The 26,659-nt window shown below is 53.2% G+C and overlaps 9 protein-coding genes across 9 annotated transcripts; 7 read left to right on the top strand and 2 right to left on the bottom strand.

Annotated features, from left to right (window-relative positions):
* Positions 1-164: 164 nt before the first annotated feature.
* On the top strand, positions 165-2,453 carry BO72DRAFT_510492 (uncharacterized protein; the record flags this gene model as incomplete). The annotated part of the gene is made up of 2 exons (XM_040949362.1): positions 165-1,740; positions 1,786-2,453. 2 exons carry the CDS (start codon positions 165-167, stop codon positions 2,451-2,453), a joined length of 2,244 nt encoding a protein of 747 aa, XP_040800878.1.
* A 1,318-nt stretch (positions 2,454-3,771) lies between these two features.
* BO72DRAFT_379022 (uncharacterized protein) lies at positions 3,772-5,212 on the top strand (the record flags this gene model as incomplete). The annotated part of the gene is made up of 3 exons (XM_040941336.1): positions 3,772-3,933; positions 3,990-4,302; positions 4,365-5,212. 3 exons carry the CDS (start codon positions 3,772-3,774, stop codon positions 5,210-5,212), a joined length of 1,323 nt encoding a protein of 440 aa, XP_040800877.1.
* A 245-nt stretch (positions 5,213-5,457) lies between these two features.
* BO72DRAFT_122388 (uncharacterized protein) lies at positions 5,458-6,412 on the top strand. Its single transcript, XM_040939027.1, has one exon. The coding sequence runs from the start codon at positions 5,702-5,704 to the stop codon at positions 6,224-6,226; it is 525 nt and encodes a 174-aa protein (XP_040800876.1). The 5' UTR covers positions 5,458-5,701; the 3' UTR covers positions 6,227-6,412.
* Positions 6,413-6,760: 348 nt separating this feature from the next.
* Positions 6,761-8,708, top strand: BO72DRAFT_379160 (sugar porter family MFS transporter; the record flags this gene model as incomplete). Its single annotated transcript, XM_040941339.1, has 5 exons — positions 6,761-7,022; positions 7,077-7,503; positions 7,559-7,928; positions 7,984-8,269; positions 8,329-8,708. 5 exons carry the CDS (start codon positions 6,761-6,763, stop codon positions 8,706-8,708), a joined length of 1,725 nt encoding a protein of 574 aa, XP_040800875.1.
* A 224-nt stretch (positions 8,709-8,932) lies between these two features.
* Positions 8,933-10,292, top strand: BO72DRAFT_122627 (uncharacterized protein). The gene is made up of 2 exons (XM_040939028.1): positions 8,933-9,216; positions 9,271-10,292. The coding sequence occupies exons 1-2, from the start codon at positions 9,209-9,211 to the stop codon at positions 10,268-10,270; spliced, it is 1,008 nt and encodes a 335-aa protein (XP_040800874.1). The 5' UTR covers positions 8,933-9,208; the 3' UTR covers positions 10,271-10,292.
* A 1,748-nt stretch (positions 10,293-12,040) lies between these two features.
* BO72DRAFT_528185 (uncharacterized protein) lies at positions 12,041-13,016 on the top strand (the record flags this gene model as incomplete). The annotated part of the gene is made up of 1 exon (XM_040950159.1): positions 12,041-13,016. The coding sequence occupies one exon, from the start codon at positions 12,041-12,043 to the stop codon at positions 12,887-12,889; it is 849 nt and encodes a 282-aa protein (XP_040800873.1). The 3' UTR covers positions 12,890-13,016.
* Positions 13,017-15,244: 2,228 nt separating this feature from the next.
* On the bottom strand, positions 15,245-18,349 carry BO72DRAFT_405184 (ferric reductase family protein). The gene is made up of 7 exons (XM_040942278.1): positions 17,610-18,349; positions 17,518-17,558; positions 17,150-17,470; positions 16,870-17,099; positions 16,765-16,817; positions 16,592-16,713; positions 15,245-16,536 (listed from the first exon to the last, which is right to left on the bottom strand). The coding sequence occupies exons 1-7, from the start codon at positions 18,045-18,047 to the stop codon at positions 15,450-15,452; spliced, it is 2,292 nt and encodes a 763-aa protein (XP_040800872.1). The 5' UTR covers positions 18,048-18,349; the 3' UTR covers positions 15,245-15,449.
* Positions 18,350-18,615: 266 nt separating this feature from the next.
* On the top strand, positions 18,616-23,549 carry BO72DRAFT_430094 (ABC bile acid transporter; the record flags this gene model as incomplete). Its single annotated transcript, XM_040943096.1, has 4 exons — positions 18,616-19,187; positions 19,242-21,683; positions 21,732-22,795; positions 22,841-23,549. Exons 1-4 carry the CDS (start codon positions 18,867-18,869, stop codon positions 23,547-23,549), a joined length of 4,536 nt encoding a protein of 1,511 aa, XP_040800871.1. The 5' UTR covers positions 18,616-18,866.
* A 151-nt stretch (positions 23,550-23,700) lies between these two features.
* Positions 23,701-26,334, bottom strand: BO72DRAFT_459267 (beta-glucosidase; the record flags this gene model as incomplete). Its single annotated transcript, XM_040946417.1, has 7 exons — positions 23,701-25,000; positions 25,048-25,213; positions 25,261-25,507; positions 25,570-25,792; positions 25,853-25,905; positions 25,958-26,151; positions 26,208-26,334. The coding sequence occupies 7 exons, from the start codon at positions 26,332-26,334 to the stop codon at positions 23,701-23,703; spliced, it is 2,310 nt and encodes a 769-aa protein (XP_040800870.1).
* Positions 26,335-26,659: the final 325 nt, after the last annotated feature.

Below are 26,659 nucleotides of genomic sequence, written 5' to 3'. Positions count from 1 at the left end.
ACATGAGAATCGCGACAGCCACGGGCAGACCAATTCCTCAAAGTATCAGAGGGGCCGAAGCTTTATTGAACGCCGAAGAAATGTACGTCATTCCCAAGATGTTAGCTAGTAACGACCCCGAGAATGAGACTCCGCACAAGAAGCAGAAACTGAGCAATCTGCCGATGGCCTACCTTTCCACGTATTCTCAAGACGACTCCGAGACTTACTATTCCACGTATTCTCGAGACGACTTCGACGAGCCGAGTTACACAGCAGTCTTGGATCTAGAGTGGGGGTGGCACGTCGACAAACGGAAGGTAGTCCAACCCCTGAGAGAGGACTTCGTGAGAGTGAAAGAAGAGCAGAGCTGGCTGAACGATCCTGCGTATCAATGCAAGAACCATTCTGAAGCCTGTCACAACCTGGGCATTGTCGATGAACAATATCTCCAGATACCAGGAATGCGCCAGAATGCCGTTTTAGAAGAATGGCAACCGGTAGCCGTCCACAGACTTAACCAGATCCGACGGATGGGTCTGACCAGAGGAGCGATTCTCGCAGACGCTGTCGGCCTTGGTAAATCCTGGGAGGCACTGGCACTCATGATGCACATGGTCAGAACGGGAAGCCACCAAGGCAAACCTTTCATTGTTGTTGCTCCATCTCTCTTTGTTGATCAATGGGCCGAGAAAATACACGCAATAACTGATATTTTCCATATCTGGATCTATGCGCCCGACCGGCAAGGCGATGATGCATCATCCGAGAACCGCATTGTAACGAGATTGGAGGAGCAGCATGAAGTATTTGGGAGCAAGGAACAAGACCCCGCAGTGGTTGTGACCAGCTACGAGACACTCTCAAGCACGCATGGTCCCTCGGCCGTCAAAAAATGGTGCCGGAATCACGCGCAAGTCTATGATCCGGACGCACTAGACATGCCGGCTCGTTGCACCCGTTCCTTACGAGGAAAGTTCTCAATGGCGGTCTTCGACGAAGCGCACTTGCTATGCACACGTAGGTCAGGCTTTTCGCTCGCCGGTATGTGGTTACACGCCCCTTTCAACCTGCTTCTGACCGCAACTCCGTTCTTCCGTGACATTCGTGATTTCGATAGCTATGCGCCAATCTTGCTTTGGCCATATCCTCTACCTGCCAACGCTTATGACCCCACTCGATTGACTAGTATTTTCCATTCTGCATTTGGTTCAGACGATTCAAGAATCTTGTGCAGTAGAGAGTTTGTCTTCAAGCATGTTCTGGCGCCGGACATCGATCCTCCGCAATGCCAACTTCGCATTCGTGCCATACTAAAACACTTGATGGTTCGACGGACCGTAGCGTCTTGCGTATGGTTGGACTCAGATCGGAAAATCAGCGCGTGTCACCCACCAGCACTGAGACTAACCATGATCACTCCTTTCAAGGACGCAGAACTTCAGATTTATCAGCACTGTGCGGATACGTACCAGAGCGATTTCCTTGAACCGAGTCCTAAGCGTTGCTCGATTTACAAATGGGACATGCACAAACTCCGTCAAGTGCTTATGGGATCAACATGGATTGGCCTTATTGCTCTGGAACGGCGCTTGGCTTCCACGAGTTTAATCTCTGACATTGAGGCTCTCAATGACGGTAGAAACGAGGTGCTTCAGAGATTCCGGGAGGCCCTGGAGAAAGACGGAATACCAATGGCAGGGGAACAGGGAAGAAGCTTTTATCAGAAACCATTGCCAGCAGCAACAGGTCCGGATGCGGGTCCGAGTGATGGGAACAGAGATCCTCTACACCTCAAGTCCGAAGGGCTCGATCTTCTTCTGCACGGGTCACCAAAGATGCGTTCTCTCATAGAATCGCTCCAACATCAGGTGTGTCTTCTAGGCGAGAAGGCCGTGATCTGGACATACCACCCAGGAGAAGAAGCATTTGTCGGTGCAGCCCTTCATGAAACAGGCATTCCGTTCGCAATCCTTCATCCGGACTCCCAGAAGGAGAGGAGAGACAGCATCATCGCGGATTTCACCGATACAAGCGGCAATGGATGCATGGTTCTTGTTCTTTCGTACCTGGTTCCCTCTCTGGACTTGAATCTACACTTGGCGTGCCGACAGGTTCACCTGTTCTCGCCGCCCCCCTCTCGTGCAGCGTTTGATCAAGCAATGGGACAGGTCCTCGCCTTCCGGTGTGGACAAACCCGGCCGGTGACTATTTTCGAGCATCAGGTCCCCAATACTCTCAACATCAATCTTGACAGGCACAGCAGGTGGAGTGATCTACCTGGCTTCCAGACAAATATGTGTAAAAGTTTGGCGCCCAACTTGAAGAAGGGCGCGTTTGACCTTAGATGGTACGTGATCCGAGACGATCAAATTGTGGCTCTGGGACGTGGAGAGCGTCTGGCGAAGGGCGATATCCGGGACCCATGGCAGACGATCGAAAGGTTAAGGCGTTCGATATGGAACAGAAGCTAGAAGACTGCACGTTCGCATCTTCAGGCGGTAACGGGGAATGATGGGCTATCGGAGGAAAGCTGTTCGCCTTGCTGAATACGAGCGACGAGGATCGCCTGTCAACGCGCATAGCTTCCTGACCAGCTGTACTCAACTTGGGGAAGAGACGTGTATTTAGACATTTTGGTAGGCTGAGGCAGATTATTAGACTAGATAGAAGGACCAGGAGTCAGACTCCACAGACTTGGTCGTCTGTGATTTGTATAGAATATATCACAGAAGGCATCAGCCGATGACAATCCTTAGACCTAGACCACGATAGCATGTGTACTTCGTACGTGGAGAAGAGAATATTTGAACGAAAACAAACTCCCTTTACACACTGATGGTCCAAGGAAAGGCGCCTTTCTCCGCGGGTCGAATTATTGAGTCTACCTACTATTCCCGCTCGTTTCGTGAACGAGATATAGCGATGCCTGAGGCTGCGAGGCCGTCCATCGGGGAAATTGGCTCCTTCCCCGCATGCGCATCACCACACTCGAGCTTCTCCAACTATTTCCATCTCCATCGTGTTTTCATCCTCGCCACCTCCTTCATCAATTGTCATCTACCAATCATGCCCCAAATCATGCGCCCCCGATAGTCTTTGCTAGCCCAGCTTTATCATGGCGACGTCGACTGCCTCCGCGCAATCATGCGTGGGGTGCAAAGGTGAGTCAACCCCACCGCCAAGCAATCGCTGGTCGCTCATCACCTCAACGATTTCCAGATCACGACCTACGATGTAGGAGAATCACAACGTCAGAGTCTTCAAAGGCTACATGGCTGATACTTATAATCTTAGGCACCGAGGATACACCATGTCAGTCCTGCCAGAAGAGCAAAGCTCAGTGCGATCCTGCGCCCCCCAAAATCCGCTTCCGCTCGGTTCCTCGGCGCCGGCAAACATTCGATTTCGCGCCCGATCAGACATGGGTCCAGTCGAAGAAAAGACGTACGTACTCTCGGATGTAAGGAGCAAACATCTGTGACAGATACTTATAGCTTAGGCCGTTTGACGTATGTCGACATGACGCCCCATGTTGCGCGGGATAGAGCCACTTCCGATTCCGATGTGTGTCGAAACGCAAGTGGTGTGAGTGCGGTCGGTGATAGAGTGGCGAAGAAGGCGAAATTCCCCAGTGACGGAACTCGAGCAGCCCCCCCTCGTTCGCAGTCTTCATCATGTCTCGAGGGCAAACGGTATGACGGTCGATCTCCATCTACAGCATCTTCGGAAACAACGATACCAGATAAGGTTGCAGCTCGATCGTCTTCCTATCCTGTGGAGCACACGAACATGCGCAATCAACCCCCCACAGTTACACTGGGCGCATCAGAGAGGAGCAGATATCCGCCCGGGCCCCTACACGGGCTGCCAACGTCACATTCAGACGCTGCCTACCTGAACCTCGAGGAGGCTTGTTTGCTACGTCATTTTACCCAGAATCTGGCTCAATGGGTAAGCACACCGCCGGCTATCAGGTTCAAACACCCATAAGCGACTAACCGATCCAGTTTGATATCAGTGACCGCGATCGCCACTTCGCTCTTCATGTTCCCGAGCGAGCCATGTTCTGTCCGGTCCTTCGATACGCGGTATACACGGCCTCTGCGGGACATCTCAATCGCCTAGCATCATGTGGCAAGTCGTTGGAGACTCTTGGTTTTCCGGAAGAGGTTCGATCTCTGCTGAGTCCCGAGACGGCGATCCGTTATCACGACATTTGCATCTCGTATCTGTTTGAGATATCACATGACTCTGAGGAAGTGTACAACGAAGACGTGCTCACAGCTGCTACGATTCTTAGATTCTATGAGCAAATAGAAGGTAAAGCTCGAAAGGCATTATAGGCCACCAGAATTGACATGCTAATACTGCCCTGGATTTAGCTCCGTCACTAGGTGACTCGGAAGCGTACCTGAATGCAATTCAGTTTAATGTGAATACGCAACAAGATGAATCGTTCTATGCTTGGTTTAAGATCCATGGTCCAAGCCGAGATATCAACGTACACGCCTGCCCGTCTGTCTCGTTACGCCATTCCGCTGCTTTGAGTGCTCTCCGCCAGGAGATCTGGAGTGCTTTCCTCTACCAACGAGAGTTTAGACTACCGGTCTCTCCGACTAATGATTACACCATGTGCGACGCAGCGAATGATTTCATCTGGACCAACCGAATTCTTGTGTGGGTGGCTGACCTCTTATTGTTTTGCTTTGGTGACAATCATCGCTCTAGCGCGGAGGAGCGTTTGCAGCGCTGGTCCAAGTTGAAGACCGTCGAAGAGCGGTGGAAGGAGGCAAAGCCCGCGCCCTATAAGCCTATACATAATCGCGATCGGGAGCCGACGGTCGGAAAACACTTCCCTGAGATTTGGCACATGAACAGCTGCCAGGTGGCAGGGGCGCAGCATATTGAACTCGGTCGTATTCTGCTGGCGGTGTCTGACCCCCGGCGGGCGTCGCGGCTTGGACTCGGTGCCCTATCGAGGGACAAAGCCCTAGTTCAAGAGCTGCAGGATTGTACACGGCGTTTGTGTGGATTGGCGGTCTCGAATCCCCCTTGTCCGGCTGCCCTTGTCACGGCGATGGTAGGAATCTCCATATGCGGAGAGTATTTCACCGATCCTGGCGAGCAGGGTGCGTTAATTCGACTACTGGAAGGGCTGGAATGGGACCATGCATGGCCGACAGCAAGCACTATCAATGCACTGCAAACTGCATGGGGTCGCCCCACTTAAGGGAAACGCTATTGTAAAGACCTAGACCTCGCTGTTTCCCCAATACCCCGGATATTGGAGACTTGCGCCGGACCCGTGTATGAGCTGCATGCAAAGCTTGTGGGGCAAAGATCAAATGAAACAGCAGAAGCATATCACTGCAGCAAGATGCGATGCGATGTCGCCACATGTCCCAAAGAGGAAACTTGCCTTTTTTGGTAAGCAAGCGTGGCATCCATTGAAGACTCGACGGGCACATGCTCCTCACTCCATCAACAAAACAGACACTCTGTCAGGAGCACTTGCATGAGGCATACTTCAGACATCCCAATTTGATTTTGGCAGAGTCTGAGACGGGAAACTTCAGGCAGAATTGGCATCATTTCCCGTCCCAGCACGTGTGAAGTAATCTTCCGGCTATTGAGATATATGTGTATACAAATATGAACCCATGGAAGACATTTGCCAAGGCAGCACAGGCTTGTTGCAAGGCACAAGCCAACCTTCACTATGTTGGCACTCCTCTTTTTCGCAGCCGCTAGGTTTTGTAGTGTCTCCTACCTTTTCATTCTTCCGATTGTTCGTTACTTTCATGAGCCCAAAGGACTCCGCAAACACCCCGGGTTCTCGCCACTTTCGGGATTCACCGACCTGCGCCACATTTACCTGAGCGCCTGTGGCTACCGCTCGAAGGACCTGTACGAGGCTCACCGACGGGCCCCGATCTTACGCACCGGACCGAACTCGCTATCCTTCGGCGACACACACGCCATCAAAGATATCTATGGCCATAGCACACCATGTCTCAAAGACCTCAACTACGTGGTTCTAGGTGAAAGTCACGCCCACATCTTTGACGTGGTGGATACGAGCGATCATGCTCGCCAGCATAAAACGCTCTTCGCGGCGTTTGCCCTCGAGAACCTCGAACGCGGGGAATCTAAGGTCGCCAGACGACGGCCCGGCTCCTCAAGGCCATCGATGCCCATTGCACGACGCCCCTACCACCTGCAAACTGCGCAGTCACGAAGGTGATGACATCACGCGGCAGCCAGTGCGTCGGGACCGTTCCGAGACTAGGCCATTTCTGCTCTAGTCCTGCACGGTCATTGGCTGAGCCTATGTCGCTAGCGCGTCTACCCAATACGGCAAATTTCCTCATTAGGTGCGCTGAGTGCTTGCCGGATAAGGTTTTATCGCCACGGGCCAGGGGGGGATCCAATCACGAGGGTGGGATGCATTTCCCCCCCGTGTTTCCATCTCGTTTCCCCGGGTTCTTCCCCAGGTTTACACCGACTCTCATGCGGGAAAAAAAAGGCAGTCAATTGTTGGGTCGGAGCTGGATAGCCTGGTTTATGCTTTCCTTGGATTTCCATGGTCCGCGAGTGAGTTACTGTCGGGCTGGTGATGATGGTTGCTTTCCCTCGAAAATGCATATATACCCACTTCGTGTCCCCGGTCGGATGCATGTTCCAGTCTGTTGCAGGACAAGCGCATCTCCAATTCATTACATCCCTACGAAAATCATCTCTATCCATCCTTCGTGCATTCCCTTTCGCAGGTGTCACCATGTCGATCGAAGACGCTTCCCCGGAGAAGGAAAACAAGACTTCGGCTGTCCATGATGAGTATGCCGGAACACCTGTGAACGATGACACATCCTTGGACAAGGAGAAGGTGGTCCACGATGAATCCGTTGGGGATGATGCCCTGGAGATACTGTCGGCAGAAGTCAAGTACGACAATGGCCAGCTGCGCGATCTCATGCGGTCGCCGTATGTGTTCGGGGCAGCCTGGTTGGCATCTATCGGTGGTTTCTCCTTTGGCTATGGTACGTGTCAATCCGGAGATCATAGAGATGATTAGTTAATGACTGGGGCTCCAGATCAAGGTGTCATATCCATTATCCTCGAAATGAATCAGTTCCGACAACAATTCCCTCAAGTCTCGCCCGACAACGCGCACTACGGGTTTAACACCGGGCTGATGACCGCCATGCTGGAATTGGGCGCCTTCATCGGCTGTCTTTTCTTCCCTGCTGTCGCGGATCGGATCTCCCGCAAGTGGGGCCTGTCTGTCGCCACTTTCTTCTTCGTGGTTGGAGCCATCATTCAGACCGCGGCCTCGGACTATGCCACGTTGGTTGTAGGCCGGTTTATCGGCGGCATTGGTGTCGGAACTCTTGCTATGGGTGCGCCGTTGTATATCTCGGAGATTGCCCCTCCCCGTTGGCGTGGCTCTCTGTTGGTGTTGGAAGCCATCAGTATTGTCATCGGTGCCATCGTGGCCTACTGGATATCCTATGGAACGAAGTAAGTCATTCGAGCCAGCTAAACGACGGTCATGGAGAGTAGACTAACGGTTGAGTAGATCGATCCCCGGCGACTGGGCCTTCCGCCTGCCGTTCATCATCCAGATGATCCCTGCATTGCTGGTTGGCACCGCCATTCATCTCTTCCCCTTCTCTCCCCGCTGGCTGGCTATGCGAGGACGCGACGACGACAGTCTCGCCGCCTTGGCCAAGCTGCGGTGTCTGCCCCAGACCGACGAGCGCGTCCGACTCGAATGGAAGGGAATCCTGACCGAAGTTCGACTGCAGCAAGAACTCCTTGCCAAAGAGTTTCCGGACCACGCGTCTCGTCCCGTCATGGTGGGATTCAAGCAGTGGATTTCCCTCTTTCAAGTCAAGTATATCCGGCGCACCATGGTCGGCCTTGCCATTCCTTTCTTCCAGCAGGTTAGTATATCTCTAGCACGAGAGTCGGAATGACCTATATCTAATCACCTTCTAGTTCTCGGGGATCAACTCGTTTGTATACTACGCGCCCACTTTCTTTGCAGCACTTGGCCAGGATAGCAACATGTCGTTGATCCTAGCAGGCATGATCAACATTTGCCAGTTAGTGGGTGGGCTTCCAATCCTGGCTTATCTGGATCGCGCAGGACGGCGCCCGCTGGCCATCTGGGGTGGTATCGCCATGGCTGTGCCGCACCTGATAATGGCAGGACTCATGAACAAGTACAGCGGCGACTGGGCTGCGCACGAAGGGGTGAGCTGGTTCTGTGTTGCACTCATCTGTGAGTATCCGCCTTTTACTCTTTCAAGTCAGTACAAACGAAACTAACATAGACATCAGACATTTATGTTCTCGCCTACAGTACCTCATACGGACCCTTGGCTTGGGTCCTTCCAGCCGAGATCTTCCCCAGCAACAAGCGCGCCAAGGGTGTAGGTGCTGCCACGGCCATGATCTGGTTGGCCAATTTCATCATCGGGGTGATCGTTCCGCAGATGCTGATCTCTCTGGGTTGGGGCACGTATCTCTTCTTTGGATGTTTCTGTGTGGCCGCCTCCGTGTTCTCATTCTTCTTCGTTCCCGAGACCTCGAGCAAGTCCTTGGAACAGATTGCGGCTGTGTTTGGAGATCGCCTGAATGAGGAAGAGCTGCGGTTGCACCGTCGCATTGCTAGTGAGATTTATCATGGTACATCAATGGGGACAGCCAGCGTCGTATGAAATTGACTAAAGGCATGAGGGACGGCGTTCCGGTTTGTTTAGCGAGGGATGCAGCATAACGAAGGATTTTCCATAGCATAACGGAAATTGAATGACTCGATGAATGAATTCTTTGTTCCCAGTCCAGGAACTAGTTCCTGTAGTTCGCGTTTCTTGAAAAGAATGGACGGGCAGACGAAGAGGGAAGCTGCCTCTTTGACATCGACCGGAAAAGCAAACGCTGAGAGTCATCAGAGACAATTGCTTCTGCGACCCTACAATCAACAACATTAGTGAATTGGCAAAGTACCCAGTATCCTTACCTTTCAATCCTCGTTTTATCCAACAATAATTGGCGGGAAGCTCCATTCATTATCCAAAAGCTTAGGCTCGTTTGTTATAGCAACAAAGGTACGCGTCCTGAGGTTCTTCAGCAGCACTGTTTTCCTTGTGCTCCCTCGACTCTTCCCGCTAACTCATGTCGCCTTCGAGGATCAAGATTTCACTATAAATAGCTCATTATGAGCCCATGCTAGCAATTTGCTAGCAGACAATTACTGTTATTCACAGATCAGAGACTTACAGATCAGTACACTACCTCTACTGGAAACACCATGGTGACACAACCCTTCTGGGACCTTGGCGAAGAACGGGAGGTCGTGGTTGTCCCCGAAAATCCGAGGCCAATAATGGACACCCAGGATCTGATCCCCGAGGACGAGATGGATGCAATCCATGGCCGGCTCAACGAGCGGGGCGATGCTGTGCATGAAGCGCCGGATGGGACCCCCGTGGCTGTGAAGATCTACCTGCCGGCCATAATCGTGGTATTTTTTGGGCCCCAGCCCTCACCGCACGTCGCTGCCGTGATAAAGCTACTAGAGACCCGCGCCGTCGTCTTTCGCGCGGAGAGCATCGACAACCTGGTGGCGCTGGTCGAGGCCGCCAGGGACAATATCCACGGGATAATCCTGGCCGACCCACAGCTCATGACGACCTACGGCGACGCTTGGAAGACCATCAAGGAGCTCGCCAGCACCCGCAAGTACGGGTGGCCGTTCATCCTCGCCGGCAGCGCGATTTGGGGCGCCGCGCGCTACCCCCTCAACTGCGCCGGCTATATCCGCGACGCGTTCGGGGTGCGCTGGCGGGTGAACCGCCAGACTCCCACCGCCAGAGCGGAGCGCAAGCAAGTTCTGATCCGAGGACGTCCGGGGGAGACCGCTGAGCACGCCGCGGTGTGGCTGACCGATATACCCAAGGCCGATCAGATTGCCATCGGGGCCATGAGCCCGAATGACCCCCAGGTGAACTCGTACTTGCTCACACCGACGTACACCGCGACCTCGGTGATGCTGCACTCGGAGAAAAAGAGGGAGAGTGAAATGCCCGTGCCCCTGGTCGGCTGGATCGGCATCGTCAACAACCCCGAGGAGGAGGCCAAATGGATTCTGCGGCTGTGTCAGCTGGAGTACGGGTTCACGACCAGTCCTCCGCGCCGCTGGCCCGACTATACCGTTTCCTTCGAGCCAAGTGATGATATCGTGCCGGTGGAGTCGTCCAATGCGGAGACCGAAGCCTAGCAAGGATTTTCACTGATCACTGTCGATTGGTTTGTCGCTGGGAAGTCAGTGACTAGATTTAGAGAGTTTGATAGAAGTCTCAGACCATTAACCTTTTTTAACATTCCTGCCGCATCCTTCCTTTCCTTTTTGACCCTCCCCTCTTTTCATACCCGACTCGCAGCCATCCAGCTTCATACCTTCCCATCTCCGTTCGATAGAAGCGAAGGCCGAACACAAAGCTTTCCAAGTCAAGCACAATCCACCGAAAGGTTGGTTGTTCAAAATGGTTGTTCCGTCCCTCAGTCAGCTAACTCATAGGTGAGGAGAGTGCTGCAGTATTTTCCCAATTTCATGTCCCAACGTCTGGAAGAGGTAGGGGACAAGAGTTGCACCAGCTGGCCCCAATGCCAGCAAAGCTTGCAAAGAACCATGAGACATCCAATGAACAGCCAAAAGCCTGCAGGATCGTAGTAATCCGATGCACTCGTCCGAAGCGGAAAGAATCAGGTTCATAGGAGAGCACACAGATATGAACAGGAGGCTGCACAAGGGATGGGGTCATATATTGTACTTCAAGCATGTCATTTGTAGTTGACCGAGTCCTTGAAAAGCGGGGGATGCGGATGAATGATTGAGATCAGGCTACGCGAGGGTATCGACATGACCCTGGCGGCGAGCGGGCGGTGAACACTGCTGCCTGGCCATTGAGGCCAACCATAACTTCAGCCTGGAGGTAGACAGGTTCTAAGTTGGCTGATTGGTAAGGTAGCACTGTGCTTGATTAGCTTGTTCTGTTTTCCAGTAGGCCTAGACTCGCTGGAAAATCTACTACTTCGCAGTTCTGGTCGAACAAGAACGAGTCATCTCTTCCTTGAAAACACACGAATACCGCAACTGTTGCTTCACGCGGAGCATGATATCTCGCTTGCCGGTTCAATAACCTCAGGAATTCTCTGGAATGCATGGATTCATGAAAGCATGTGCAGGTACTGACTGTACTGTACAGTAACTACAGTTTGTCCTCTGCGATAGCCTTGCATGACTGGGCCCAATCGACAGCGATCGTGAGCTTACTTACGGCTTCCGGAAAATGGGCAGTAACACGCGACTCGCGGCGCCAGAGAATTAATACTGCATAGAGGTGAGGCCGCATTGGTCTAGAATACAGAAGGGGGAGGCACATAGTGCCAGGTCAAATGTAAAGTGTTCCATGCCTAGGGCTTCCGTCCGTGGACGCAGTCTCATGACTATGGCACAATAGGCAACACCTCACCATAGCCTTTCTCGTGGCTTTTACTTAATATGTAGTCTGGATTGCGTCGACTGAACGTCCCGTCCCCCCTTGGCCACAAGCTGATGGTCGAGGCGTGGCAACGGATTGATACGCTCATCGTTAGCTGTTCGTCTCCAGATGGCTGATCTTGTCGCTGCACTCGGATCCATCCATCAGCCAGCAGGTCCCTTTTCCCTCTAAAAAAAAGCGGGATTCTGGTGTGCATGCCGATACTTGCTTGCCATTGGCCCACCTAGTGTGACTTATACCTCTCACGAAGTACCCCACTGCATTGCTTAGCCATGAGCCAAGGTTCCATCTAGTGAGCGGTTGGTTCCTGGAAAAAAATCGAATATTGCCGGCAGGGCAGCGTAGGCCGGCAGTCATCAACCCTATGGAAGCCTGTTCTCGCCACCGAGTCACCCTTGTAAACCTCTGATTGGATGTTGAGACCGACTGCAAGCAGTGAGATTTTAGGCTCCAAACGGGGCAGGCAGGACGTGTGGAACTTTATGATGGGAGTGGGCCAGATCTTGTTATCCACAACGACCCCGTTGTTGAAGATCTGGCCCGCCGCCCGGATGGTGGTGAAATGCGCATGCGACTTGATTCTGATCTTGGAACGGGCCCTTCGACTTCATGGCCCGGATACCACAGCCGATGAAATCGAGAGGGCCCAAGACGAGTACGCCTCCGGTCATGGTACCGACCAGCAGTCGCAGAACCATGCAGCAGTGGTAGCCAGAATCCCACCGCGAGACTGGGTGCATCTGGCAATCAACGAAACATTCCCCCTGCAAAAGAAGTTCTTTCGGAAACTGGGCATCACAAAAGCAGAGAGCCTAATTGCGAACATTATCCGAAATCATCGAATCGGGGCTCCGAGACGACAAGGTCACAGTCGGAAGGCGTCGTCCGCCCCCCCACAAGCCACGCTGTTACCTTGGCAGGGTGTCACCCCGAGCTCGGAGGATTTAGAGGTAATTCAAGACGAGCTTTTTCAACCTGACCAGTCGTCTCCGGAAGATTGCCAGGACGAGTTTGATGCAATGTCGCAAGCTCTGGATGCAATGCGTCAAGACCCGACTAGTGACGAGGATGGTACGGATGGGGACTTGGATAAAGAACCAGCTACTCCGCCATCCGGCCTTGAGGATGAAGACAGTGATACTAACACCATCCCCGACTCTCTCGCTGCCGATTCTGAAGTGAGTAGAGTGCCTTCTGAGGACGCGGACTCATGGTCTGGTGGGGTGTCAGCAGAGTCTTTGCAAGCAAGTAACCTCACCCCCGATGATGACCAGGGTCTAGAGGTCGAAGACGATTCCGGATGGGCGGACGGACTGTTTTCGGGTTTTGGTTAATCTCCATCTGGGCTTCTTCTGCTTTTCCTTTCGGTAGTGAAGCTCATTATGTGGAAGGTTTGATGGGACGAGGAAGAAAGTAAGAGGCTGATTCTTCGTGTTCCGAAACAGAAGGCGCAGCCCAGAGCCTGAGCCTGGAGCCCTCGTCTTTGACTCATGCCCCGAAGTGTTTTAGGAAATGTTAAATTGCCTATAAAATGCATCAAATCAGAGAATAGCACATCGCGGATTACTCGGATACAAACGTGCAGGGAAACAGTAGATAATCTGATCAGACACATTCAGAGCTTGTAGTTACCAACCGCAAGTACCAGTATATATGCCTGTCAATGTGTTAGGCAGAAATGTGAATTAAGAGCAAGAGTCCGAGTGTGCATTATGAGGAACCATGATGAGGTTATCAGGTGTTGATGATCCAATATTCCCCCTGTTCAGATCCTCGCTACAAATACCGCATGGACTCTCTTTACTAGGTATTTGAAACCTTAAGTAACTTGATCAATATCATACCATTTGATCCTGAGCCAGACGTCTAATCAGTCTTGGTAACACCTGTGAGAGAGTTGGAAGATGGATAAATCCCGACTACATCAGGCTATCTGCGGAACTAGGCAAGGCCGCTGTTGTCGTTGCTGTCCACAGATGTTTGACTTAGCATATCTCTCTCGAATCTCAGTGGTTGCAGCATCTGAGGATCAATGCTTTTGCCATCTGCGCAGTATCTGTCCTGAGTGTATAAGTAGACCCCTCTCCTAGCAAATGTCTATAAGAAACCGGCTAAGAACTCGACGGTGTCATCTGTATCTCGCTGTCAATGGGATTCCGGCTCCATCATCAAAGCCTCTCCCGCGTCAGGCGATCCTGAGCAAGCCACGTGCCGAAGGACAACTCATACTTCGAGCACAGATGTTGTAACCGGCCGTTTCTCTGGAGAGAATCTGCTCGACAGTACAAGGGATTGCAAAATCCCACGCAATGAGATGCATTCCCCTAAAGAAGGGATCTCCGAAAGCCCTCCTTATCAAAGAAGGTTTGCGGCCCCTTCCTCTGTAAGGTGACAATCGGAATGACCTCTGTTCTTGTAGTAGTCGACTCTGCTGGCTTTAATTCATCATGAGTACTGATATTTAGAAGCCAGGATCATTGTGCAATGAACCTTCCCCCCTCCGCCTTGCAGCTCCAAACTTGTAATAGAAACCTGGACCCCTTTGATAGTACATCACACTGACAACGGGCAAAAGCAACTATTGAGACTTCCAGGCGGGTCACTACTAGATCCGCAACAGCCACAGCGTGTGAGACCTTTCTTGGCTGGGACTGTAAACCGCAGCAATGGAAAGCTTGGGAACGGGTCAATCAAGGACAGACACAAAAGCGAAACCTGGTGAGAAACCCCAATAAGGGTAGCATCCATGGCGCGATGCCCTGTCAAACGACGGGGTACTTATCTGCCGTCTCTCATACCATATAGAATTAACGGGTAAGAGCCAAGCAGACTGAAGATACCCGGCAGGTCACAAGCTCACTTCTAGCCAGGCTTGGTGCCGCAACCACAGCGACCGAGCACTGCGTAGAGTCGAACAGATACTCTTTTTAGGAGACAGACTCGCAACGAGTGAAGTGGCTTTGATGGCTATCTTAGGTCCATTTGTCTCCGTAGATTGATTATCCAGATATCAAGTGGAATCAAGATAGCTTCTGCTTGGATGCGCAAAGAGAGAAGGAGAAATGTAGTGGTAGTAGCAGTAATGCTATGGATTGTGGCCTTTGAACTGCGGCGACGGGTTCGTTATTTGTGGTCCGTTGTGGCAGGCGTGTTTGGAGAGAGATTAGATGCAGAGATCGCTTTGTATCATTCTCTGCTATCCGACAACACGTATCCGATATTCTGATAACATTTCTTATAGACGAGTATCTTCTGAGTAACAGCCGTTCAGCTCTGGGCTTTGGTATAATGTAAAGAGGAGTTGTTTCCGTTGAAGCTCGCAGTGAGGTTGTTGGACCAGATGCTATGGATGTGGATGGAACGGAAGAGTGTAGGATGGTTATAAAGAAGGAGATGTGGGGAAAGGTGAAGACAAATTGTATAGTGAATCATATACTGCCGGCATGATTCAAGTAGCCTTTTGGCACCAGTTACTGAGATGGGAATTCACATTTCTTCCTGGCCTTAAGATATTCACTAGAATCCGAGTGTTCGCCCTGTCGCGAGTCACTTGTTTGTGGCCATGTAATAGAGACTGGGTTGGGGTCATACCATTGAAGTACTATATAGCTATGCTAGATCATCTTCAATGATATACCGTATGCATACTTCACTTAAGACAGTACAGAATAGACAACTCTGTCACTCCTCTTCTCATAGCAACCGTCTAGCTATATATAAACACTCATAGGGCTATAGTGGCATCATACATTCTGTGCTTACCTCAATATCTGCAAAATCGTTCATCTCTATATATGCCAACACCAAAATCTAACAATCAAGAATTCAATATCTAAGCAGTCTTTCTGTACAAGTGCAAAGGACACATCGAAATCAGTCATAAATCGTCACACATTACCAACTGAACGACTCCTCAACATAGCGGATCCCCCGATACCCCCGCTGTAAAGCCAAGCACACCGCAGCCCGAGTCTGATCTGCCAAGGCTGTCGGACCGCACACCAACACCGCCACAGACGACTCGCTAAGTTGCGCTGCATGCGCATGCGCTAAGACAAGGCTTTCCACGTTCGGTCGTCCCTGTGCCACCTCTAGCTCATCCATGGATTCCAACCGATCCGGGTCGTGTGGAGCTTGCTTGGCAGTGGCATAGAACGATGCTCGGAAGTCATCGCGCGTCAAGGCCGGTGCTAACTCGCGGGCGGCAAGCTTTCGGATAAGCGCGGCCTGTCGCGCGACCCAGACGAGCTGTATGTCTCGAATCTGGGTAGATGCTTGGTCGGGGTCTTCTGATGTACGTAAGAGGTGCCCATGGATGTAGGGGATTATCGCGGCGATGCCTGTTCCGCCGGCTATTAGGAGCACGGATTCATAGTTCCAGAGCGGGAATCGGTCGCCGTAGGGGCCTTCCAGAAAGATGGTGCTGTCTATGGTTTGGGTCGGGCATCGGATGCATTGGTCGCGGAGTTTGCGGGTCCATCCGTCGTAGGGTCGGATCCAGAAGACAAGTCTCAAGCCGCTAGGGGCGTCACGTTTGAGTTGGATTGCCTCTGCCGATGTGAACTCGGAGGAGGAATCGGAGAGGAGGGGAACCTGGGTCACGTCGATCGTATGGTCGCCCTTGGTTAGTGGTGGGGTGGGGGATGCATCTTTGTAGTCGGCTTCGTAGTACCAGTGACCCAGGGTGAAGGGGTGGCTTTCCCATCCTGTCAGTCGGAACGGTTGGTAGAGATAATAATACTGTCCTGGCGTAGGGCAGAGAAGCTTCGAGCCGGGGGTAACCTCGAGCCGGATCACGTCTGCCGACGCATCATAGCTGGCAAAGCTCTTACTGTACTGTATACTGTTTCCGGCATTGACTCGCACGTGGATGTTGCAGTAGAGGAGGCGGATCAGACGGAGTGCCCGGTCCACGCCCCAAATAGCCACCGCCGACCACAGGTAGGTCCAGTATTCGTGGTCGGAGAAGATTATGGTGTGACTGATACGAGAACGCGGTTAGTAGAGAGAATACAAATTGATGGTAGGGTACGCACTAGAAACATCCAACTAGAAGCCCAATGGAGAATATAATATGTATAATGAGGAATAGTTCATAGGATCGGTGCCGAAACCACTGGATGGCTAATGGTAGGAGCAGAACCATAAGGATTGTTGCCTGTGTGAAGATCAGTGGGTGTGGATATCCCTATAAAGTGTCAAGACTCACCCCTGTTCCCCATAACAGATATGGTTTCGTCAGCTTTTTAAGCAGTCTGCCCTCTGTAAGTATCGTCAGCTATCTCCCAGCAGTATCACGAGGGAAACAACTTACTCTCGTACATAATGAAGAGGTAAAGAAAAGTATGAGCAACAGCCTGAATGGTTGCTATCCAGGCCACGTGGCGGTGGAACAGATTGAAAGTGGCAAAGCTCCATCCTGTTGCCCAGATGAAGATGTTGTTGCGGCCCGCAAAGAGCCAGAGTAATGGAATGTTGGCAAAGGATACAATCCCAGTTCTGTCCGCTGCGTATCGGAGGAGCTGCGATTGTTTATCGGGCCAGCTGAGATGAGCGGTTAGCTAAAGCTCCGCTGTCTCTGTCGAAAGACTTACTAGATATTATCCGGGATGAGCCGATAGCTCACGGTACACACAGCGATGCTCAGGGCCCAGAAGATAAGCACAACTATAGCGTCTAGGCGTGTGGGAAAGGTCCACCAGAGCAATTTGCGGCTCTGGGGTTGTAGAGGATGAGGAACCACCAGATACACCTGTATCCAGTGGCGGAGGTTCTGTATGGGCAAGCATAGTCGGCGTAGTCCTGAGCTAGACCTATAGCTGGTTTGCACCACCTGAGATTGAATAATGTGATGTACGAGCCGCTGAAGCATGCCCAAGCTGAGTATGCATAACCAGAATCCGTACCCAGCCAATCTGCTGATGTTAGGAGAAGCTCAGTTGAAGGGAAAGTCCAATCGTACCCATAAGCGTAATGAGTCCATACTTCAAACTCCCAAGTATCCTGTCAGAACGTTGGTCAGAATGCATTTGACACAATCAGGAGACAACGCACAATAGTGTTAAAGACAATGTCATAATGACTGGGTGCGAGCAAAACCGGCGTGTTGACAGGGTGCTTTCTCGGTATCTCCAGATATTTGACAACTGGCATGCGACGAAGAGCATCTCGGGTGAGGTTCTCGGCCAGCTGCTCTCGCGGTGTCAGGTCCACATCCCCGTACTCTCGGCATGACCTCTCCAGTTGTGCAATTCCTGCTTCTCTCTCCGCTGGGCGGCAATATATGTCCGAAGAGGCGTAGATGGAGGTGACCTCTAGCGGGTTGTGACACCGGGTCTCCCAAAAACCCACGTCGGGTTGCGCGGCGAAGGTAATGTATCCATAGGCGGTGTATATCGCAGTTACGCAGCGTTCGTTTTTGGGGAGGGAGCTGGAGGCGACGAGCGAGGTATTATAGACAATGAAGAGGATCAGCCCACTGAGTGCTAACATGACTGGAAGGAGGGGTAATGAGGAAGAACGAGAGAGAGAGGGGTCTTAAGGGTGGTTGTGGGTCATGCCAGGTGAGGTGACTTTCGCACGAGATCCTCTCTGCGCCCGGCCATTCGACCTTCCGAGACCCGCTGTGAGTGAAAACCGGCTCGCTAGAAAGTGGCAGGGAAAATGCGGTGAGTTCTTGGAAGTTGATTGAGGGAGCGATGCCAGCCTGCGCGAATTCTCATAGACCAGAGATCATGCTGAAGCGAAATGCCAGTACCCAAGTGGATTCAGGCTGGAAGACTAGGAGTAGGCGGTATTTGTGTGAGTGAGTGAGTGGAATGGGCGATGGGGACCGACTTCGGATTTATCTAATCTGATCGGGCCATCGGACCATCTGATAGCCTGCCAGTTTTTGATTGGGCACGAGCCCCTCGGCGCTGCGAGCTTCCGTCCGCACTGTCAGCCTTAGTGCCTCAGGCTACACCTCACAATCTGCCGGGCGGTGAATACTTCATGACGGCGCTCCTCCGACTTTCCCCGAAGAGGGATTCCTTCTACTCCGCACTGCTCGCAATACAATCAATTTCCTCGTATTACATGGAATACATTGATCGGCACCAATGATTACTCTCTACTTCACGAAGTGGTAATTTTCTATGAATCCTTCACTGCGGGGAAGTCCATCAACAACGATGCCTCCCTTCCCTCATAATGAATCTGTGCCAAGTGCTCGACTCCTCCTCGTTGATCCCCCTTGCTCGGGGTCGCGTCTGGAATGAAAACACGGGGATAAGTGCATGATCGAGGACAGACGATGGCCAGGACTACATCATGTCTCTTTCCGACACCCTCAGCTTGGTATTCAATCTACTTATTGCAGCCTTGGTCGCCATCGTATGCTTCCCCGCTCTGAGGGATACTCTTCACTATGCTTCTAAAGGATGTTCGCCAAACGCGCTGCTCGACGGATACCAGAGAGTAGGAGCCTCTCACAATGCTTCGATAGGTCTTTTAGGGGTCTTTCGCGATGACCCTCGACCGTATCTATTGCTCACCGCAAATGCATGCGTCTGCGCTGCTTCGCTCGTGCGAGCCATATCCGCCGCCAATGCCTTTGATAAAGTGACGTCTTCGGTACAACTCGTCTCATGGGTAAGAATTACAACTACCCTTCGTGTTGTTCCATGCTAAGTTAGTGTATCCTAGCTCTTGCTCTCCATACAATGGAATTATCTCCGAAGCGAAGCCTCTCTCCAAATCCGGTACTCTGCGGCTTGGAAGGGAGGACTGGCTGCTTGCTTGTTAATTGGGCATATGATTCTAGAGAACACACTTCGGAGAGACATGGTAGATCAAACACCTGCTGCATCGCCTCTCGCGTGGCTGGTCTACATATTGGGGACTATTGTAGTTCTCACATCCTTGTCTTATCCGCGCAATGCTCGAGCGTTCCGCAATGGAAGACCAATTGACGAGGAGGAAATCTCCTCTGTGCTTGGGCGATTCTCATTTCAGTGGGCGACATCGCTAGTGTCACTCTGTGCGTCGCATACATCAATCAGCCTGGATGAGCTTCCCGAATTGAGCGATAGAATGCGAGCAAATCACTTGCAGACTGACTTCATGGAAATGCAGGCTAGACTTGACGCTTCTGGAACGACCCCATCCAAGCTAGTGAAGGGGCTGCTATCACTGTATTGGAGGGAGTTGGTCCATCAACTCCTGCTATCCGTGCCACTGGCAGTTCTAGCCTTTGCTCCACAGCTAGCACTACGTGAAATGTTACGAGTCCTGGATGCAGACGCAGCGGGACACGATGGTCTCAATATCTGGGCCCTGCTACTTGGCCTCAGCATTGGGGTATCCTCGTGGCTCGAGAACTGGCTCCTATGGACCGCCATGAATTGGATATCAGTGCCATTGACGACGCAGCTATCTACAGCGGCTTTCAGCAAGTCCATGCGCTTGAGTTTGCAGACTTCCGCTGATGAGGGCGATGATAAGACTTCACCGGATAGTACCCAGAATGTGATCAACCTGGTAGCCATCGATGCGTCACGCATTGCTCTTGTCGCGGGCTTTCTCTATTCGAACCTTCTCCAGGCACTAAAGCTCGCCGTGGCGTGTACGTTCCTGGCTCACCTTCTGGGTTGGCGAAGCTTGCTGGCGGGACTGACCTGCCTTGCCCTCTTCTATCCACTTCATTCTCTCTGCTTGTCGAAATACTCGGCTGTCGAGAAAGACCTCATGCGTAGTCGCGACAACAAGGTGTCGACTCTGACCGAGGTCTTGCAGGGTATTCGCCAAGTGAAGTTCGCAGGGCTCGAGGTCAAATGGGAACGCAGGATGAACTTTCTTCGCGACCGTGAAGTAGAAGCTCAGAAGAGAGCATTCTTCTGGCATGTAATTAACCTCTCGATCCACCTGCTCGGGCCAGTCATGGTGTCCGCCGTCTCCTTGAGCGTCTATAGCTGGAAGCAAGGCCCACTCACGCCATCCGTCGCTTTCCCAGCTTTGTCCACACTCGGGTACATTCAATTCATTCTGGGCCTCGTTCCTGAATTACTTTCCGGTCTCGTGGGCGCGAAGGTGAGCATTGGGCGTATGGCGAGATTCTTCAACTCGGCGCAAGCGGCGGGGGACACCACGCCTTTCCGCTCGATACAATTGGAGAATGCCACTCTATCTTACAGTAAATCAGCTACAACGGAATCCGGCACCCTTCAAAGCGTGACCCTCAGCTTTCCTCTGAAGGGCTTGAGCGTGGTGTTCGGCCGCACTGGATCCGGCAAAACCTTGCTACTTAGCGCCATTCTAGGCGAGTGCGAGGTCTTGTCTGGCTCCATACGACGTCCTGTTCCCCCGACCTATGAGGCAATATACCACTCAGAACCTAATCCGAAGGACTGGTGTCTCAGCTCAGCAGTGGGCTACGTAGCTCAAACCCCATGGATAGAAGCTGGCACCATTCGGGATAACATCCTCTTCGGCCTACCCTATCAGCAGGCGAGGTATCAACGTGTGCTGTTTGCATGCGCTCTCATGCAGGATCTGGACCTGTTGGACGATCGGGATCTTACTGAAATCGGGCCCAGTGGAGTTAATCTAAGCGGCGGGCAAAAGGTGCGCATTGGTCTAGCGCGCGCTCTGTATTCGCGGGCCGGCATTCTGCTGCTAGATGACATCTTCAGTGCCGTGGATGTGCACACCGCAAGTCATCTCTTCAAGCATGCCATCACCGGGGAGTTTGGCGAGGGACGAACAAGAATCTTGGTCACACACAATGTGGACCTTTGCTCTCCCAAGGCTGACTATCTGGTCGAACTTGAGAATGGGACCGTCAAATATGCACACTCGGTGGTTCGATCACACTCTGAAAGAGACAACAGTTTCTCGCCACAGGGAGCTGTGCCCATAACCGAGGAACAATACGAAAAGTTCGATGACAAGACTGATAGCCAAGATGGTGGGGTCGATGGCATTGGCAGTGCTACCGTACCGACAAGATTTGTCGATGAGGAGTGTCGAGCCGAAGGTGCTCTCCAGTGGTGGCTGTTTCGGAGGTACATCCAGACGAGCGGAGGATGGGCATCGTGGGCTGTTCTCGTCGCGTTTTACGTGATGTACAACATGTTACAGCTGTCTCAGGTATGTGTCGGGTTCTCATGCCACCCACTAAATTAACCTCGTCATCAGTACTGGTGGATTCAGATCTGGAGCAGGGATGGCATCACCAAAGACACCGGCTCAGGTGGCAACGATACGGCATACTACCTGGGCATCTACACCGCGATCGCCATCCTGTCATGTCTCGCCGGCTCACTGCGCGCCTACATTGCTCTCCGAACCTCGCTGAACGCGGCATCTCGCCTCTTCCGCCAACTACTCTCCGTGGTCCTGCGCGCCCCCTTGCTCTGGCTCGACAAGGTCCCCTCAGGAAGACTCCTCAACCGCTTCACCGCCGACTTCTACCTCGTAGACTCACGCCTGGGCTTCGACCTGACCGCCGTCCTAAACGCAGGCATGGACTGCATCGGCGTGATCACCGGCGGAGTGCTCGTGCGGCCGATCCTCCTCATCTTCGCCGTGCTCCTCGCCGCCGCAGCAACGTGGTACACGAAGCGGTACCTCTCGGCCGCGCGGGAGATCAAACGCCTGGAGAGCATCTCACGCAGCCCGGTCTACGAGCAGATCGCCACCTGCCTGCAAGGAATCACCACCATCCGGGCCTTCAACCAGCGAAAGCGGTACATCGCAGCGCTGCACAACAAACTGGACCGCCAAGCCCAAGCCTCGTGGCACCTCTACCTCTTCAACCGCTGGTTCACCTTCCGGATCAACCTACTGGGCGCGGTGTTTTCGATCATGACCGCCCTGGCCGTCGTCAACCGCGCGGACATCACCGGCGCGATGGCCGGCTTCGCGCTCGTCTTCACCAACCACCTCTCCTTCGCCCTGGTCTCGCTCAGCCGTGCCTACTCGACCCTAGAAATGGACCTCAACGCCGTCGAGCGCATCCTCGAGTACTCCGACCTTCCCACCGAGGAGCCACCCTCCCCCAGCCCGAGAAACATCCCTCCCCCCGAATGGCCCCAAACCGGAACCATAACCATAACGAACCTAACAGCCTCCTACACCCCAACCACCCCACCCGTCCTCCACAACATAAACCTGCACATCCCCTCCGGCCAACGAATCGGGATCGTCGGCCGCACCGGCGCCGGCAAATCCAGCCTCGCGCTGGCCCTCTTCCGCTTCCTGTACCCCTCCCCCTCCCCATCCCTCGCCAGCACCAGCAGCGCGAGCAACGCAAGCAACGGCCGCATCACCATCTCCAACGTCGACATCGCCACCATCCCACTAGCCACCCTCCGCTCCCGCATGGCCATGATCCCGCAGAACCCCGTGCTTTTCACCGGCACGATCCGCTCGAACCTCGATCCGTTCGACGAGCACACCGACGACGCCGTGCTGCGCGCGTTGCAGCACGTCCGTTGGTCTTCCTCCTCATCGTCGACCTGTTTGCATCCGCAGGGCAATCCGCAGGGCTGTCCGCGAGACAGGAGCAATGTACTGGGGGAGAGGGTATCGCCCGGGGGAACGAACTTCTCGCACGGCCAGCGGCAGCTCCTGTGTCTGGCGCGTGCGATGCTGGCTTGTCCGGCGGTGGTGGTTATGGACGAGGCTACTTCGGCTGTGGATCGGGGGACGGATGAGATGATTCAGCGGGGGATTCGGGAGGGGGTTCTGGGTAGTCGGCAGATCAGTAGTAGCAGTGGCGGGAGGACAGGCAGTGGGAGCAGTGGCAGCCGGACAACGTTGCTGGTGATTGCGCATCGGCTACGCACGATCGCCGACTTTGATAGGGTGGTTGTTATGGATGCGGGGCGGGTGGTGGAGTTTGGCACGCCGAGGGAGTTGTTGGCGAGGGAGGGGGGTGTGTTTCGCGGGTTGGTGGAGGGGGATGTTGATGCGAGGGAGTTGAGGAGGGTTATCACTGGAGCTGAGAGTTAGGGAATGTGTCTGGTGTGAGTGCTGTTGGTGATAAGGGTGGATTTGATGTCGGTTTTCACTACGTCATTGTAGACACGCATTAGATAGAAACAATTCATTCGGGGTTATATCTTTCAGAACTTCTCCTAGAACCACATCCAACGTAGCACCACTACACGCTCAACGTCAACGCCCCCGTAAGCGGCAGATCCCGACTCGACCTCCCCACATACACCTGGTACTCGCCCGTCTGCAGCTCCCACGCCTGCGCCTCGACATTCCACGTACTCAGGTCGCGCCGCGTCAGAGAGAACGAGACAGCAACCGTCTCGCCCACAGGGACATTGACCTTGTCAAACCCACGCAGCTGCCGAACCGGCCCATTGGGGATCCCCACGTACAGCTGCGCGACCTCCGCCCCGTCCACATTCCCGGAGTTCTGCACCTGCGCCGTGACGTTGGCGAGCACATCCCACAGACGCGGGTTGCCTCCTTCCTGAATTCCGGCTGATGGTGGGTACTGTGTCGCCGCGACAGATGTCCTCTGGATGTCCAGCCCGGAATAATTGAAGGTGGTATACGAGAGGCCGAAACCGAACTCGAACTGCGGGGTGATGTTCTCCTTGTCGAAGGCGCGGTAGTCGATGTAGACGCCTTCGGTGAAGTCGTCCTGTGGGAAGAGGCCGTACGGCGCCACAGGCTGAGCCGGGTGCAAGATCGCCCCGTAGTCGGATGCCTGTTTGGCCACCGTGTAGGGCAGTCGGCCGGAGGGGTTAGCACGGCCGTACAGCAAGTCGACGACAGCCGTGCCCGTGTCTTGACCAGGAAGGTGGGCAAGAATCACGGCGGTGACGTTGGCGTGGTCGATCCAATCGTAAACGAGGCGTATACCCGCGTTGTGGATCACAACAATCGTGTTGTTGCATTTGTTGGCGACATTGGTCACGAGCGTGTCGCTGTCCGCGTCAACGAGACCGGGTCGGTCGCCGCCTTCGGACGCGTAGCTGTTGATGAAGACCAGGCAGGCGGAGGAGGCGGGATCGACGTCCGGGTCATTGGAGCTCACGTCCCACAGGACAGCGGTGTTGTCTTCATAGGCTTGTTGTTGAATAGCGTCAAGAGGCGCGATGATATAGGCTGGGCTGTTGGAGCCGGAGCCGCCTCCAACCCACAGGGTGTAGTTCTGGATGGCCGGCATGACACTGTCGAATGAAAGGGTTAAGCTAGCGGACTCGGGGGCTTTGGCATCGTATCCAAACACGGAGACTAGGCGGGGTGATTGGAGGGGTAGCGCAGAGTTCTCGTTCTTGACAAGAACATGGCCCTCGATTGCGCTCTGGAGTAGAGCGTCTTTCTCGTCGGCAGATGTTCCGATGACAACTTCGTGCTCGGAGTAGACGTCTTCGGGCATGCCGATGCCAGGAGAGGGGAAGTTGGTGTCTTGGTTCATTTGATACCAGGAGGCAATGATTCTGACTGGGTTAGTGAGAAAGCAATTAGTAAAGGTGGCCTGACTTACCTGGTAACCATGTCGTCGAGCCTTGATGCTTCCATACTACCATTGGCAATGGCGGTGGTGAGATTAGAGCCCCACGTGGTGGTACTTGGCATGACCATGTCCAGCCCGGCATTCGCACCAGCAATCCCGGCGTGTTGGGCACCCCAGTCAGTGACAACGTAGCCTTCTGCGTATTAGTATCGGTGTCCAGTAGTGGTAATCTAAGTTTCTTACCTTGGAAACCTAGTTCGGTCTTCAATAGCCCGTTGAGCGTCTTGCTGTTCTGACAGGCATAGGAGTTGTTAACCCGGTTATACGAGCACATGACTGAGACACTGCCCGCCAGCACGGCATCTTGGAAGGGCCAGAGGTAGAGTTCATGGATGGTCTTATCATCGATATTCGAGGAAACCGAGGCAACAGTGACTCCATTCTCTGTCTCGGGATTTCTGTTGGTCTCTTGCTCGTTTCCGATGTAGTGCTTTGAGTGTGTCAATCAGTATCACTCGCGGTGAGATAAAGCAGTAAGGAGAGTATACACACCTTCACAGAGACACCAACACCGGCCTCCTGCACACCTTGGACTGTCTCATACACCAGCGCCCCGCTGAGATAGGGATCAGTGGAGAAGCCTTCCCAGTTCCGTCCGCCTTCCGCGACACGACCGATGGGGCCCACCACAGGGCCCAGCAGAAGGTTAACACCCTTTCGATGAAACTCTTGTCCCATGTACAGAGCCCGTTGATGAGCAAGAGTTTTGTTCCAGCTAGAAGCGAGGAATTGGCAAGGAATTCAACAAATTCGAAGACTGCTGTAGCATGCGTACCTTGCTCCAACATGAATGCCACTGGCCCAGCCATTCACGAAGTCCGTTCCGCGCTGTATATGGCTTTTAGAAACGACAACTCCAATCTTATATGGGTCCACATACCAGCCCATTCCCCGCATCCGACACACAATAGCCAGGAAAGCCTAGGCGGGAGACTGCTGGAATATTGCCTGAGCACCCATTGCTGGCACTGTAGCCTGCCGTGAAGTTGACCTTCTCCTCGTCTGTGAGCTGGGCGACAAAACTCTTTGCTTTCTCGTAGGCTGCAGCCCATGCACCGGTACCGGTACCCTCGGCTGAATGGTCTACGTAAGCAGTGAATGACAAATGAGAAGATCATGAGAAAACATACGGGAGGGGTAGAATGGGGGAGAATCGCCGTAGAAGTAGGTATCGCTGGTGATATTCTGCTCAGTTGGTGCGGCGGAGCAAAGAGAAAGACCGCCCAAGAGGGCGATCAAGGATCCTAAGCTGTGCATTCTGCTGCCTCTGTGTTGCCTGCGCTGCCTGTCTCTACACTCTATCTCCCAGCGACTTCATGGTGGTATTTATCTCCAAGCCGGACTTCCCCCGCAAGGTGAACAGATGGAAAAGCATTTTTCAGGACCCAAGCAACTCCGGATGTCCCGCACCCATTCCCTGACTTGCGGGTAAATATCGGCGAATAAACCTGAACTCTACATGATCATGACGGTCATGCGCAGGCTCTAGCAGAGGTCAATACTGTGGGTGAGTGAGGAGTAGATACTTAGGTAGATGGCTATGGGGTGAGTGCCGGCTCACGAGTCAGTCACCGGATATTGA

The sequence above is a fragment of the Aspergillus fijiensis genome, assembly GCF_003184825.1.
Source record: "Aspergillus fijiensis CBS 313.89 unplaced genomic scaffold BO72scaffold_26, whole genome shotgun sequence".
NCBI lineage: Eukaryota > Fungi > Ascomycota > Eurotiomycetes > Eurotiales > Aspergillaceae > Aspergillus > Aspergillus fijiensis.
The sequence above is the reverse complement of the archived record's forward strand: the minus strand, read 5'-3'. Positions and strand labels throughout refer to the sequence as shown.

Coding starts and splice junctions, on each gene's coding strand:
- BO72DRAFT_405184 (XM_040942278.1), bottom strand. CDS start 18,047: ATGTTAGCACTCAGTGGGCTGATCCTCTTCATTGTCTATAATACCTCG. Junction 17,559..17,609: donor ACATTGTCTTTAACACTATT/GTGCGTTGTCTC, acceptor ACGTTCTGACAG/GATACTTGGGAGTTTGAAGT. Junction 16,818..16,869: donor CCTCTTCATTATGTACGAGA/GTAAGTTGTTTC, acceptor CGATACTTACAG/AGGGCAGACTGCTTAAAAAG.
- BO72DRAFT_122388 (XM_040939027.1), top strand. CDS start 5,702: ATGTTGGCACTCCTCTTTTTCGCAGCCGCTAGGTTTTGTAGTGTCTCC.